The sequence below is a fragment of the Lagenorhynchus albirostris genome, chromosome 1 (assembly GCF_949774975.1).
Source record: "Lagenorhynchus albirostris chromosome 1, mLagAlb1.1, whole genome shotgun sequence".
Lineage (NCBI taxonomy): Eukaryota > Metazoa > Chordata > Mammalia > Artiodactyla > Delphinidae > Lagenorhynchus > Lagenorhynchus albirostris.
The window spans coordinates 125453693-125469722 of NC_083095.1; the positions used below are offsets into that span (position 1 = coordinate 125453693).

Here is a 16030-nt window from a genome sequence, read left to right on the forward strand (position 1 = left end):
ATTCAGAACTAGAAATAGAAGCAAGACCCCCACTTTGTAATGTTGACAAGCACAAAGGTATTATAGATCCAATTTCCACACACTTCTTCCCTCCTGTACCCCCACTTCTGACTCTAAATCCCCAAGCAGTCAGCTCTTCAGGGAAGCCTGATAGAAACAGGCCTCCAAAGAGGTCAAATAATGAAAGTAACGGTTAGTGATATAAATTGGTTAATAAAATATAATTTAAAATGAAGCTGTCTTAAAATTCCAAAAGAGCTTGCTGAATATAAATTAAGTAGTAAAATAACCTGGACAGAAACTAGAATTAGAAAGCATTATTTTAAATCTGATAGTAAAACTAGTTTTCTTCTAGATTACTCATACTCAGTTTAAATAAATACGTAATAAATCTGAAAGTCTTCCCTATTGCAGTAACTTCTGTTTGTTAACAACATAATAACCCATTTTAGGTACGCAAGAAAAATTGCTAATCATGTATTTTCTAAGAGATAAGAACAAGCTCAGATATTTTTCTCAACTGAGTATTTAAAAAGCCCAATTTCACATTTTCACAAGAGAATAATACTTGGGCTTTGATCAAATTGTATTTGTTTCTAAAATTTAAGCTTTAGGTTATGAAATGACTTGTGGACATTAAATTGCATTTAACTAGCATTAAACTGTCATCTGGTACCTATTCCACAGGCATAATTCTCAAACCATACCTTTTAAAAAAAAATGATAATGGCACAGTTTTTTCTTATGTACCACTTCCCCTGGGAATACTTGAAGAAGATTTCAGCTAGCCATAACATGGCTACTTTGTCACCTGCACTGGAGACTTACCTACACAATTCATGAAAATAGAAGTGGATGAAAGTGAAGCAATTTTTTTCTCTAAATACATGGCCCCCCCAAATCTATTCAATATAGTAATTTTGTTCCCAGAGTTGAGAGGGATTCACTAATCAAAATCAGTTGGTAGGAATGTAAGACTCAGGGACGCATTTAACACAAGTTGCAGCCTTGTCCTCTCTTTCTACTTCCGTAGGAAATTTGTGATCAAATCTGTTGTGGAATTGGCCCCAGAAATAATGACACCATGCACTAGCCAATTGGGGCTGCACTAAGTTATTCGAACCCTAAAAATGAAAGCTTAGTAGCTGATAACTACATAATATATTACAGGCATTATATTGTATATAATATATACAATATACAATATATACAATGTATATAATGTATATAATATATACAATGTATAATTATACAATTATAATATATATAATATATACAATGTATATAATATATACAATATATACAATATATACAATGTATATAATGTATATACAATATATACATTATATTGTATATATTGCCTGTATATATATACAATATATTGTAGGCATTGGTTATTTGTTTATACAGTGTTGCACACACAGGAATAACTGAATTCTCCAAACCCACAATCACAGGAAACATGGCCTTTCAGCAATGTTTTTGACCACAAAATATTTATCATGTATTTAAAAATCTATGGCTTAATGATACGAACATGAAGACAATTATACATTACAGAGTAACCACCTCTTTTTTTTTTTTTTTTTTTTTTTTTTGCGGTGCGCGGGCCTCTCACTGTTGTGGCCTCTCCCGTTGTGGAGCACAGGCTCCGGACGCGCAGGCTCAGCGGCCATGGCTCACGGGCCTAGCCGCTCCACGGCATGTGGGATCTTCCCGGACTGGGGCACGACCCCGTGTCCCCCTGCATCAGCAGGCGGACTCTCAACCACTGCGCCACCAGGGAAGCCCATAACCACCTCTTTGAAAGGATGAATTACGAAACATGATTGGCTGTTACATATTTTGAGAAGTATTCTCAGATGTAACAAAAAGTTTTAGCTATTTTTAACCAACAGAGGTAGGATGTTGTTGATTAATTGTCCAAAGAAACAGATTGGCCTTGTAATTTTATAAGATGATAAAAAGAAAGTCATCCTTTCCAGGTTATATAGGCTGATCTCTTAATTGTATATTGCATATTTTTATCATTTTTATTAATGAAATATAATTATAATAAAAAAAAATCTACCATGGCTCATAGCAGGAATAGAATAGTAGGGTCTATTTTAAGTAAAATCTATCAGTCAAATTAAGAAAGAACTGCAGTGAAGAATCCCAATTCCCCTAGAAAAATCAGAGGTCTAAATAAAACCTACAAACTAATTCTGCTTACAGTTTCTTTGCCCAAGTTACTTCCTTCACTTTTAATTTAACCCCTGTGCTTCTCTATTACAATGCATCATTTGCTACTACACTTAAACTCAGTGGCATTTTAAAATATATTGACATTAAATGAGATGTGCCAAGTATGGGGCTCTGGTCAGCCAATTAAACTCCCAGTGATGACTTTCCTCTCTCACTTCTCATCCTCCTTTAAAATACAAATAGAGAATGTATTGAGGTGGGATTTCCTCTTTTCTCTATGTGATCTTTTATTTCATTGCCAATTGATTTAATAGCAAAAAGGAATGTATATAGTTCAGCCTCTTTTTTTTTTCCAACTGTGCATTATTTCAGCAAATTATCCTTGGGGTTAACACAGTTCGTGGTCTCCAAGATACTCCATTCCATAAAATTGTGGATCCTGTTATTACAAAGTTCATGGAAATGTTTTTCTGTTGCTCTGTATTGTCACAAAAGCCTAAAAGACAGAAAAACTAACTTCTATGCACAACTGCCATACCCCAAATGCTCATGAGACAATTCCTTCGTAACCCCACTCCATTTCACCAGAGGGTAAGAACTGTGCTCGCCTCCATTTGTGAACAGGGGCAGGGTGGAGGACCAGAGCCCAGAGGGTTATATCTGGAATCACATTTTTACTGTGCCTCCAAGCACATTGACCCCTTTCTACTTTCCCATTTTGAGTTGACAACTCAAAGACGCGAAGATTCTGTTGCTTCCACCTCAAGGCTGGGAAATCAGGACTTTCAGTCAAATCTTTGCAGTCTTCAACATGTATTTTGGCAAGTAGGATGGAATCCTCAGTTCAGTTATGATATTGCCACATTAGATCTTTGAAACAGATGTATTGCCAAGATCTCCCAGACAGCAGTTCCAGAAAATCCAGGTCTTTGGGGATCAGGAACAAAGTACATTTAAAACTTCCAAATTTCTTTATAGCCCAAATTAAAATGAAAACATATTTCTATTCATCCATGTTGCATTCATCCAAGTAATCCAAATCAACACTCATTCACTGGTTAGATCAGGGTTGGCCCCAAGACCCTGTAATATTAAATTACCCAGTTGAGCTTGGTGTTGTACCATGAAATATGGAAACAGCACTGAACTGGATGTCAAATGACACCAGCTCCTGGGCTTTTGATGAAATGATTAATATTAGGATATGATCTAAAAAAAGTATTGCTTATACTAAGATAAAATATAATCTTTTTCATCTCCTTCATTCTCATAAAAAATATTAAAATTTGTGTTCAGTGGTCCTCAAATTTACACTTGTAACAACAATTGAAGACCCTAAAGAGCGTTCGTTTACATAGGTTGTATCCGTCTATATTTACCACATTAGAAACTAAAACTGAGAAACTTTAAAAATATTGAATTTATTTTAAAATAACAATACTAAGCACATTACCAATGTTCATCTAAAAAACATATTTTTATTTTTTAAAAACCGTTTCTTTTCCAAAACAAAAAAAAATTGGTGAGGGGCTTCCCTGGTGGCGCAGTGGTAGAGAGTCCGCCTGCCGATGCAGGGGACACGGGTTCGTGCCCCGGTCCGGGAAGATCCCACATGCCGCGGAGTGGCTGGGCCCGTGAGCCATGGCCACTGGGCCTGCGCATCCGGAGCCTGTGCTCCGCAATGGGAGAGGCCACAGCAGTGAAAGGCCCGCATACCGCAAAAAAAAAAAAAAAAAAAAAAAATTGGTGAGAAGATCGGCACTGGTTGACAAGTTTGCAAATCTCTTAATAGAAGTTAGCTGGATTCTCCTATCTATTTCTGCATCCAATCTGTTGCAATATGTTGTTTTGGTTGAAGCATATGAAGAAAACCTGGCCTCATACAGATAAGTATTTGGAAAAGGGAGGTATACTTTATATATTTTACAGCCTTTTCAGATAACTGTGTATATTCTTCTTTGATTTTATACCAAAACTCAACAAGGATAATTTTTAGGAGTTAGTTGCAATATGGAATCTGAAATCAATAAACTTTTTGTATTTTGTGGGAAGATAACATTGAAAAGGGGAAATGTCATCTTAGTATTATTCTGAAAAGAGTTTTGACCTTCCATGCCCCCAGTCCTTTGGAGGGTCCCTCAACCACTCTTTGAGAATCACTGGCTTTAGTTGCATGCAATGCTGTGTCAGTCGCAGACAAAAAGTTTGAACAAGAGAAAGTCTTCACTCTTCTGAAGGAAAGGCTTTCAGAACGACACAGAATCCATTTGGACAGTTTGGTTTGAGAATGTTTTCAAAACTCAACAAAGATTTGAGTTAAGTCCTGTGTTTTCTATGTCCTCATCACAAATTTCTCTAATTTTTCTCAGAAGCCCCCAAAAAACAACTCTCAGTTTTATTTTCATCAAATTGGCACTGGATGGACTATATAAATAACCCAGATAGGCCTCTCTCTTGCTGTATCTCATTTCCTATCTCAGTATCTTGTGCTTTCACACTTGCACAAGTAATTAAAACCATAATGTCTAGATCACATTTCTCTAGATGACTGCAGTATGCTGATCCGCAATCGTTTGTGAAGTATGTTCACATGTTCCCTAAGTTTTTACTATTAGAGTCCAAAGGTTAGCTAATGGTTAACTTTTTATGAATTGGAACAATACAAGATTATTTCTAAAACAATGTCACTCTTGCTCAGCTTGCATCTAGTATTCTTTCTTGAGTGGAAGAGAAAGGGATGGAGTTACAGCTACTGCTATTGTAACCCTGTGTATTCAAATGGGGAAAAGGTTAAGAATCACTGCTCCAGTCCATCAGACTGAGGCATGGATGACTACCATCTCAGGCCAGGGTGATCAGATGAATGACAACTATGTGGTAACTGGAAATTTGTTATTAACCCCTTCTCTGCCTTAGGTACCATTGTAAGAAATAGGACTTGGAGACAAAATAAACTAGGAGTCAACCACAGAGTAACAAACAGGGTTCGAGAACACTTGATTTTACTGCAACGGCAGGGGCGTGTCACAGAAGCACCCACAGTCCCAAGGAGGCATGGTCACTGAGCGTGGCCTTGCTCATGTTCTTAGGTTTCTGCAGTTGCTGTGAAGGAAAAGCCAATCCTAGCAGGACTCGTTTACTGGGTTGCAAAGAGGCAATTAGCATCATCTGATAAGCGTTTGTGTGGGAGTGGGGATAGGGATGGGAAAGGAGATGAAGGCAGAAATGAGGATGGAGAAATGGTAGCCAGTAACCATTAATGAGCATCCTTGGTTCAACAGAAGACCAAAAGTATGGTAGTTGGATAACTTCAGAGAGACAGCACCCGGGTACCCTTCTTCAGTGTGAAGCAGAGGCAATAATATTTTACTTATTTATTTTTGGCTGTGTTGGGTCTCCATTGCTGCGCACGGGCTTTCTCTAGCTGTGCCGAGCGGGGGCTACTCTTTGTTGCGGTGCTTAGGCTTCTTATTATGGTGGCTTCTCTTGTTGCGGAACACGGGCTCTAGGCGCACAGGCTTCAGTAGTTGTGGCACGTGGGCTCAGTAGCTGTGGCTTGCAGGCTCTAGAGCACAGGCTCAGTAGCTGCGGCGCACAGGCTTAGTTGCTCCGTGGCATGTGGGATCTTCCCTGACCAGGGCTGGAACCCGTGTCCCCTGCGTAGGCAGGCAGATTCTTAACCACTGTGCCACCATGGAAGTCCCAGGCAACAGTATTTTGAGGAAAGATGGAACACTCTATCAAACTATGAATATTTTGCAGGCGATGAAGGTGGCATAAGGAAAGAAGCTGCGTTCCTCTCTATACTGATAAGAGAAAGTACCCCTTTATGCCAGTGCTGTTTTATTCTATGCTGATGAGGACCTAGAAAAAGCTACAAATCCCACTTACCATTCTTTGAATTCCTCAGAAGTTCTCCAGATCAGAGAACCCAGTTTCATGAGTGTTGTAAGGAGAGGAGGGAACGATGAAAACACAAGAGAGAAAGGGCTAAGAATTTAAAAGACAGATTCTTTGAGTAAGCTCTTCAGGCACGTTTCATTGACGCATTTGACTGGCGATATCACAGCGTTTCTGCTCCAGTGGAGCTTACAGTCTGGCTACAGGAGCCAGAGTGATGCAGTGGGGAGGAGAAATGTACAACAAACAAGTAAACAAGCCAGCAAAGAAACCTGTAATGACAAAATGAGAAAAGTGTGGTGAAGAGAGGGTGCCAGAGAAAGACAGTGAGGGGAGACTGAGAACCTTCTTAGAAAAGGGTGGTCAGGCACACCTGATGGTGATTAGGGCCAATCAGCTCCATAAGCTAGAAGAACAGTACTTTGATAGCTCAAATAATTTGCGCACCTAATAATAATAATTTCTCTACATTTCAGTGAGGTTCCTTTTGAGAATTTAAGTCACGCTCAGCTGAGGTTAGGAAAGAAATAGTAAAACAACAATATTTACTGAGTGCTTATTCTGAACTCTGATTATGGATCTCAGTCCCCCATCCCCCATCTTTCAATTACAGGTGAAAGAGGAGTAGAATGTCTGGGGGGTGGTACTTATTGGGAGTAAGGGAAGGTAGACAGTCATAATAGTTTTCTATTGCCCTCTGACCAGATACCACAAGCTTAGTGGCTTAAAGCAATACACATTGTTACCTTACAGCAATAATTTTGTAGTTCAGAAGTAGGAAAGGGGCTAAAATCAAGGTGTGGGCAGGGCTGCACTCCTTCCTGGAGGCTCTAGGGGAGAATCTGTTTTCTCACTCTTTCCAGCTTCTAGAAGCCACCCACAAAGGAATGAACAGGGAAAGCCCCGGGCCCCCTTCCTCCATCTTTAAAGGCAGCAATGTGGCATCTCTGTGCCTGTCTTCTGTAGTCCCTTCTGTAGTCTGCCTCCCTCCCCCACTTTTAAGGACTTTTATGATGACACTGGGTCCAGCCCAATAATCCATGAGAACCTCCTTATTTTAAGGTCAGCTGATTAGCAACCTTAATTCCACCTGTAACTTTATTTCCCCTTTGCCATGTAACTTAGCATATTCACAGTGTCTGGGGATTAGAACATGGACATCTTTGGATGGCCACTATTCTATCTGACACAACAATTGGAAATGAAAGTGGGAAAAGAAATCAACTATACTCCAATAAAAATTAATTTAAAACAATAAAAGTGGGAAAAGAGGCAAAGGCCCTCTGTCCCTTCTGGAGTTCTCTGCTCACTCTCGGAGAGTCATCTTCTCTCTTGCTTGACGTAACCATATTTGTCACAAGAGCTAAAGACATAGTAGTTGAACTACATAATAATTTGTAGGTTTATGTTATCTCGGACAAGAAACAAGGCACTTGTCCTGAATATCCTTATCTATAACGGGACAAGGTTGAAGTAGATGGTTTCTCAAAACTCCTCTGGTGTTTCTAGTCTCACCTTTGATATATCCATGTCTTTGTAGATTATATTCCAAATTATATTCCGAAGTGTATTATATTCCACCGGGCATGTCTGCTGAACTCCCCAAGGCCACAACATCCTTCTTGACAGTTTCCTAGTTAAGTCACTGTTGTATTTAATATATGCTGCCGGCATCGATGAGGTCTTCCACCCAGGAATCAACACATGTATTTTGTGGATGTACAAAACATAAGAATAAATCTGACTTTTAAAAAAATTGACTCCTAACTTCTGCTCTGCTGATAGCAATGTGCCTTGCATTGTATCTTGCTCATGTGGAATGATCTGTTGCTTGTGACAGAATTTGCTGTTGCTGTTACAAGCTTTGGAAGTACACATAGCTTGTGACATTAAAATATCTTCTGTTTACACAGCACTTTACGGTTGACAAAATGTTTTTCTATTTTTTGCTTCATATGATCCTCTTTAACAATGTCCTGAGATTAGCATACAGTTCTTTAAAATGGGTGTACTTGTAGGGTTAACTGAGTAACCAGTTTTATCATAATCCTGCATAATCATAATTGGGTCTTCGTTGCTGCGCGCGGGCTTTCTCCAGTTGCAGTGAGTGAGGGCTCCTCTTCATTGCGGTGCACGGGCTTCTCATTGCGGTGGCTTCTCTTGTTGTGGAGCACGGGCTCTAGGCTCGCAGACTTCAGTAGCTGTGGCACGGGGGTGCAGTAGTTGTGGCTCATGGGCTCTAGACCGCAGACTCAGTAGTTGTGGCGCACGGGCTTAGTTGCTCCGCAGCATGTGGGATCTTCCCAGACCAGGGCTCAAACCCGTGTCCCCTGCATTGGCAGGTGGATTTATATGCATCCTTGATCAGGGTAATAGAGGTACTAAGTAATTTGTTGGAAAACTGACCTCGAGTAATTGAAACACGGACTTACTCACATGCTGCATATGTGGCAACAGAGTGATGAGACATCCTTTATATTTTAAATTGGACATCATTTTAATGAGCTATCTCACACTGCCTTTTATCTTTACTTCTGAAAGGAAATGTGTTCATAGAATACGTTCATAGAATGATTAATGCACTTTTCTTAATCATACTTTATTCTCTAGGCATTTTCCTGCCTTCTTATAGTCTTGATATATGTTATTCACAATACATCTTCCTAAACACTTATCTGAGTATAGATAGAATTATACCTAGGCAAAATCCCAAGAGTTACAATATTGCAACCACACATCAAGATGGCATTGTTTGTAGCTGTCTATATTAACTTTCATATGTGGATGAGTTCCCAAAATTATTTTAGAAATTAATAATTTTTCAAAAATAATTCAAACAGCCCACGTATCCTTCTGCCTTTTTAGTTCTTAAGTTCATCTGCATAAAGCAAGAGGGAGACTTTTAGATGAATTGTAAACTCATTTAATTTCCAGACATTGTCTAGTGTTTAAACCCTAACATCAAAGCAAAGAGCCAATTATCAGAGTTCATTTGATCTGAAGCCCTGTTGCCTGAATTGCTATAGTTTTCCTTATGCTGAAAAGGAAATCTGTGTCACATCTCAAAGATGTAGTTTTTAAAATCACTTTATCTATAGCAGTTTAACTTGAAACATGTGTTTGGGCTCACTAACCACAAGGAGGCATTGAAGCATCTATTCAAAATGTGAAAAGCAATTTTATTTTTTTAAAAGTTACACCTACAGCTGCTGAGTTTCATATAAGCAATTATACTGCTTGTGAGTATGCATGCCTTTTAAGTTCATGTTTTGGTCCACGTTCATTTTTTATTTTAACCCCTGCAATAGCAGAAAGTGTTGCCGCTGCTGTTGCCATTGTGGAAGATTTGGGGACAGTAGTAAATCCATGTGTGTTTTCCTTCTGCTGTTCCAACTGACATGAAGGAAAATGGGGGGGCTTTCATCGGTACTGACAAAGTAACTGCATTAACCTTTATTGTCCTTTAACGTTACAAGATCTTTTGACTGTGTGAACAGAAGCATATTTTAGTATTTAGAATTACTTAAATACATATTCGCAACAGCAAGAGTTTTAGCTGAAATCTGTGTGTCAGTTGAGAGTGATTCCAGGACACATCTTCAAAATGCCACATAAGAAGCATAGGACAACCCTCAGAATGGGAGAAAATATTCGCAAACGAAGCAACTGACAAAGGATTAATCTCCAAAATATACAAGCAGCTCATGTAGCTCAATCAAAAAAACAAACAACCCAATCCAAAAATGGGCAGAAGACCTAAATAGACATTTCTCCAAAGAAGATATACAGATTGCCAGCAAACACATGAAAGGATAGGCAACATCACTAATCATTAGAGAAATGCAAATCAAAACTACAATGAGGTATCACCTCACACCGTCAGAATGGCCATCAACAAAAAATCTACAGGACTTCCCTGGTGGCACAGTGGTTAAGAATCTGCCTGCCAATGCAGGGGACACAGGTTTGAGCCCTGGTCCAGGAAGATCCCACATGCCACGGAGCAACTAAGCCCGTGCGCCACAACTACTGAGCCTGAGCGCCACAGCTACTGAAGCCCATGTGCCTAGAGCCCATGCTCCACAACAAGAGAAGCCACCGCAATGAGAAGCCCACACACTGCAACAAAGAGCAGCCCCCACTCACCGCAACTAGAGATAGCCCATGTGCAGCAACGAAGACCCAACGCAGCCAAAAAAATTTTTTTAAAGATCTACAAACAATAAATGCTGGAGAGGGTGTGGATAAAAGCGAACCCTCCTGCACATTCTTGGTGGGAATGTAAATTGATACAGCCACTATGGAGAACAGTATGGAGGTTCCTTAAAAAACTAAAATTAGAACTCCCATATGACCCAGCAATCCCACCACAGGGCATAAAACCATAATTCAAAAGGAGTCATGTACGATAGTGTTCATTGCAGTACTATTTACAATAGCCAGGACGTGGAAGCAACCTAAGCGTCCATCGAAAGATGAATGGATAAAGAAGATGTGGCACATATATACAATGGAATATTACTCAGCCATAAAAAGAAACAAAATTGAGTTATTTGTAGTGAGGTGGATGAACCTAGAGTCTGTCATACAGAGTGAACTAAGTCAGAAAGAGAAAAACAAATACTGTATGCTAACACATATATATGGAATCTAAAAAAAAAAAAAAAGGTTCTGAAGGACCTAGGGGCAGGACAGGAATAAAGACACAGACGTAGAGAATGGACTTGAGGACACGGGGAGGGGGAAGGGTAAGCTGGGACGAAGTGAGAGAGTGGCATGGATATATATACACTACCAAATGCAAAATAGATAGCTAGTGGGAAGCAGCCACATAGCACAGGGAGATCAGCTCTGCTTTGTGACCACCTAGAGGGGTGGGATAGAGAGGGTGGGAGGGAGACGCAAGAGGGAGGGGATATGGGGATATACGTATATGTACAGCTGATTCACTTTGTTATACAGCAGCAACTAACACCACAATGTAAAGCAATTATACTCCAATAAAGATGTTAAAAAATAAAAAAATAAAAGGCAAAAAAACAAAAAGCCAATATAGTTTTTAAACCTGAGTATAACTTTCTTACGTGCTCTTTTGAACATTCATGTTAAAATTTCCGAAACTTTTCCCGTGTTTCTATAATCCTGATTCCCAGAAGCTTTGCTGATATTGAAAAATATGAACCTCTCTGTTGCAGAATATGCTGCTCAGCACATCTTCCAGAATTAATGCTTAATCCCCTGAGAAGCAAGGACCTCATTCTTAGGACTTGGATTGTTTCTGCGAGATGCTTCAGACAAAATTCTTTCCTGGAAATGTGGACCATGACACTGTGAAATCCTACTGTGCCATTTTGCCATGTTGACTTGCTCATTCTGGGTTTTGACGTCTGGTTTGCCTTTTAGGATATTCCCAGCCTGTGCGACAAAATATTGACGACTTCAACACGCAACAGAACATGCAGCTGGGGAGGCTGTGTGACATCTTAGGTACAGTAAATACTTTTACACAAATGGCTCTTTGGAATGTTTATCAGTGGATGTTGATTAAACGTTCATTTTTTGCTTTTTCTTCTGTACAAGGAAAAGGCTTGGACTTCTAATCTTCTTGCAGGGCAATTGAATGTTTTGTTCCAAAGAACAGATTTATAGTGAAGTCAGTTGAATAAACAAATGACATTTTAACCAATTTACTTGGGTAGTTTTCTAATTCTCTTTGCTGCAGGCTTGAATAAGGATGTATCTCCTATAGCCCCAACTCTTCTTCATTTACTGAATCTGGCAGTGAATGAAGTCAACATTATATATTTGTGTCAATATTGTCTATTATATTATCTGAGGAATGGGTGGAAGGTAACAGAAATGAAAAGCATTATGTTTTCATTATAAGAATAAGAGGGAAATGAAGATAGATTTTTAAAAGAAGGTTTTATTTAAATATACATAATCTAGTTATGAGAAAATAGGAAGTACCTAGTGGAAGGAATTATTAGAAATACAGACCTTGAGTGATAGACACATCTTTGTAAAAGTCAAGTTCTAATACTGGTTTGGTCAGTTCTAAATCAGACACCAACCAGGGGCCAAGAAGGAAGGATACAAGAACTCTAGGCTTTGGTTGACACTGTTTGAGGTGAGGTTTAAAGAATAAATGTTTCAAAGCCTAAGTAATAATATTGAATCAGTGTGGGAAGTCCTGGCCAGAAATTCAGGGTTAAACGAAAACTAGAATTTTTTAGTTACCAAATAAGAACTTCTTTGTTTTGTTAAAATATAATTGCTTTGGCCCTTATTTAAGCAAAACAAGGAAGAATTTTAAATTTTCAATGACCAATTTAGCTGGCTCCCTGGAATGACATACTTTACGTGATTCATATATATTTCAGCATCATTATTATTTTATAAATGCCATTTGGTAACAAAAATACATCAGTACTAGAAATTTACAGTGTCCTAAAATAATAATAGGGTAATTGCTTTAATCTATTATCTAGGCACTAATGTTGTTTTTCAACCTTACCAAAAAAAAATTTAATGACTTAAGATTGATTTGTTAGTGCTGAGCTATTTCAACTAAAAACCTGACTGGGTGGAAACCAATGAAGTGCAGCAGAGGGCAGACTTTGCTCTAATTTATTTGAGTAATTTTTTTTCTTTAGCTTTTTTATATACCTTTCTATATATAGTCCAAACCATCACCAAAGAATTTCCTTACAAAGGATTCTTATTAATAATGAGAAGACTTAAGAGTATTAGGCTTCTATTTTAAATAATTCAATAATTCAGTCTATGTCTATCTGCAATGGAAAATTTTGCTAAGATGAACATTTCTGAGAGATTATTAACCAAATGCCTTTTCTTGGTACACTATCTTCATGATGACAATGCAATCCTAAAACCTCTTCAAGAGAAGTAATAAAAGTGTAGAAGTAAGTGAGAAAGTAGAAAAAGTACTTGCTTGTGAAGTAAAAATATGAAGAAACTAGGAAAATTAGTGATAATTTTATGGAAGAATAAATGACTATCTTTCTTTAACTTGCATTAATTCCTAGTAAAGGGTGTTGATTTTTCTGCTTATTCAGGGGAAACAAAGGTAATCTGATCACATTAAGACTTGTTGTTTGGATACTGGCTGTGAAGTCAGGGTGTCAGGTGGAGAGACCTCAACAGCTTGTATCTTCAGTTCCTAGATGAGTTAAGCAAGAGGGTGACTGATATTGACTACTGACTAACAGTCAAAACAATCTTCATCTTCTTCTTAATTCCTTTCCAAAATCACCTGCCAATTAATTTTGAACATTTGTTGATTCACAATCAAACCACCCTAATACTGGATATTACTGTTAGTGATTATAGTATTCCTTTGCCAGAAATGAACGGGAAAGGTAAAATTAGTAACATGATTTATCATTTACAACCCAGAAATTTCTTCCCAAGAAAAATTTAGTTTTCTTCTGCTATGGAGACTTTATTAAGTTATTTTTGTTGTTTGCTTTTTGTGTCCTTTTTTTATACTTAAAAAAAAATACTAGTTTGGTTTTAAAGACCACTAGTTTAGTAAGACACTAGTCTCTTCTTGGAAACACGAGATTTCGGATAACGAATTTGATCATTCAGCAGTTGGATACAAGTTATTTAACTACTGTCTCCTCAGTTCATTTATTTTGAGGTTCATGTGACAATGTGGTTTCAACATTAAACAGGAGCCACTTAAATATTTACATTTACGGAGCACCTACTCTGGGCCCAGCTCTGGGCCAGTTCAGAAGACACTGCTTCTAGCCATAAGATGCTCTTCTCCAGAACAGATTTCTCCTGCATGCCATGGGTCTCACTAACTGTGTAAGACTTTCCAGTTCCCGAATCTCTCCATTCTCCCAGATCCCTCTGGTCAGCTCACAAGTATTTACTGAGTGGCTCCTGCATCCTCGACATGGTACCAGGGCATGGGGGATTATATGAAAAGTACACGCCTTGCCTTTATAGAGTCTGGACGGACAAGATTGAAAGATTTGGAACAACAGGATGGAACAGCAGGGGACACTACTTCACCGTGTTTAATCTTGAGGCACTAGTTAAAAGGAGCACAAGTGTGGAAGGCGGGGTGTGGAACCACTGTTAGCTGGCCTAGTCAGGGTGGGCTGTGGAGCAGATTGGTGCATCTGTACTGTCTGCTGAGCACCTACTATGTGCCAGATACTGCACCAGGTGCTTTATATATATTCTTTCATTTCATACTCTCCAAAACTCTGTGCCCCAGGAGACTTTATTCCCCATTTTACAGATGAAGAAAGCAATGCTTAGAAAGGTTAAATAATATGCCCAGGCTCCTAGAAAGCTGAGCGAGCATTTAATCAGTCTATGCTCTGTATACTCTGCTAAACTGAACAGAGGAGTCTTAAAATCTCTTCTCAGCCCTACTTGACCAAGGAAACATTTTACAGTGCTCCCTCCTCCAACCCTCCCTGGGCACCTGGTCTGCATGTGTCTTGTGTCCACCACCCTCCACCATGTTTTACAGCTGTTTATACATGTGAAATGGTTGCTCCTCACAGGCAGCATCTCAGTTGCTTTGACTCTGGTATCTCCTTCCATGTCTAGCCAAGTGCTTTGCCCCTACTGATCAGTCAGTTATTTTACAAAAATGAATGGGTGACTCCACCGGCTGACGATTTCCTATACATACTCCCTAAAATATTCTGCAGCCTGGAGTGGGGGTAATCTCTTCTCACTATTCCATTCGGATGGGATATTTAATTAGGATTTCTTTCTATGCACATAATAAGAAGCACATCTTGAGAAGGAGAACAGTTAAATTAAGATAGCGTTTCCTTTAAACCAAGAATCACTATGTCCTATTTAAGTAATATATTCCTCTTTGGGAATGGAGAAAGGAAAAGGTTGCTTTCTTGAAATAATCATTGCTATGGTCATAATCAGACCATTTATTTGGACAGAACATTCCCTGAATTGGCCTTGCCAAGTCCAGGCAGCATAAGAAATTGCAATTTCATCAGCTTTCGAAAGTTAACAGTTCTGTTTTATAATTTACTAAAGTTAATGGAATAAATTTTTAAATCAGTATGCAAATCCCATTGATATTAATAGGAGTTCTGGAGCTAAATCCCTATGTATTATTTGAAAGTACACTTCCATGGTACCTCACAGCCCTCCTTCTGAAGGAATCATTGTGTCTATTTTTTTGGTGGTGGTGTTATTTATCTTTTCTTTAGAGAAATGCTAAAGGACAAAAAAGCCACTTAAATTGCTAAGATCTGTGCAAAACCAATCTAAATTAACTTGAATGTGGCTTTTGGATATGCTCTTTATTTTAAACTGTGCAACATCAATCTGATACCAGAGTTCGTAATATCTTTTACCTTTATACCAGTAATTAACATTGTGCCTGTTATTTTTAGATGCCAATGTAAGCGTCATCTACATCTGCTCCCATCGAATGAATGACGAGTTGCTGCTGTATTACAATAAAATCCTGAGTCTACAGGCAGCTGTCAAATCAGGGAATCTTAAGGACAGAAGTGACCTGCGGGACAGGTTCAAAATTATCACCCCTGAAGCTATAAGCATCTTCACTGTGAGTCTGTCTTCTAATTACTACGGCTTCCGGGATGCAGTAAAATTAAATTGGAAATTTTACAACTTGCAACGTCCTGGTGCACGTCAGTGAAATATTATTGCAGGTTTAACAGCTTTACTGATTAGACTACAGGTCGGACGATAGGAAATAAATATCCCAGTTTAACTTGCAGACTTAGCTGAGCTACTGCTGCCCAGTTTCTCTGTAGCTGAAGCCTAATTGTAGTTATTGGGTTGTACCATTAACTAGGTGAATTTATAACATCTACGGTTGCTTTTTCTTAATTTTGTGTGGAGAACACCGAGGCACAGAAAGGCTGGGGCTGCCTGTGGTCACAAAGCTAGTTAA

At 38.7% G+C, this 16030-nt stretch overlaps 1 protein-coding gene across 5 annotated transcripts in view; it reads left to right on the forward strand.

Annotated features, from left to right (window-relative positions):
• The window catches only part of IQCH (IQ motif containing H), a 207446-nt gene that overhangs the window by 112580 nt on the left and 78836 nt on the right, over positions 1 to 16030 (forward strand). For all 5 annotated transcript variants that reach the window (XM_060152775.1, XM_060152785.1, XM_060152796.1 and 2 more), the window contains 2 exons: positions 11491 to 11574; positions 15504 to 15679. In XM_060152775.1, coding sequence (XP_060008758.1) covers positions 11491 to 11574; positions 15504 to 15679 — 260 coding nt within the window. The remainder of the gene's footprint in view (positions 1 to 11490; positions 11575 to 15503; positions 15680 to 16030) is intronic.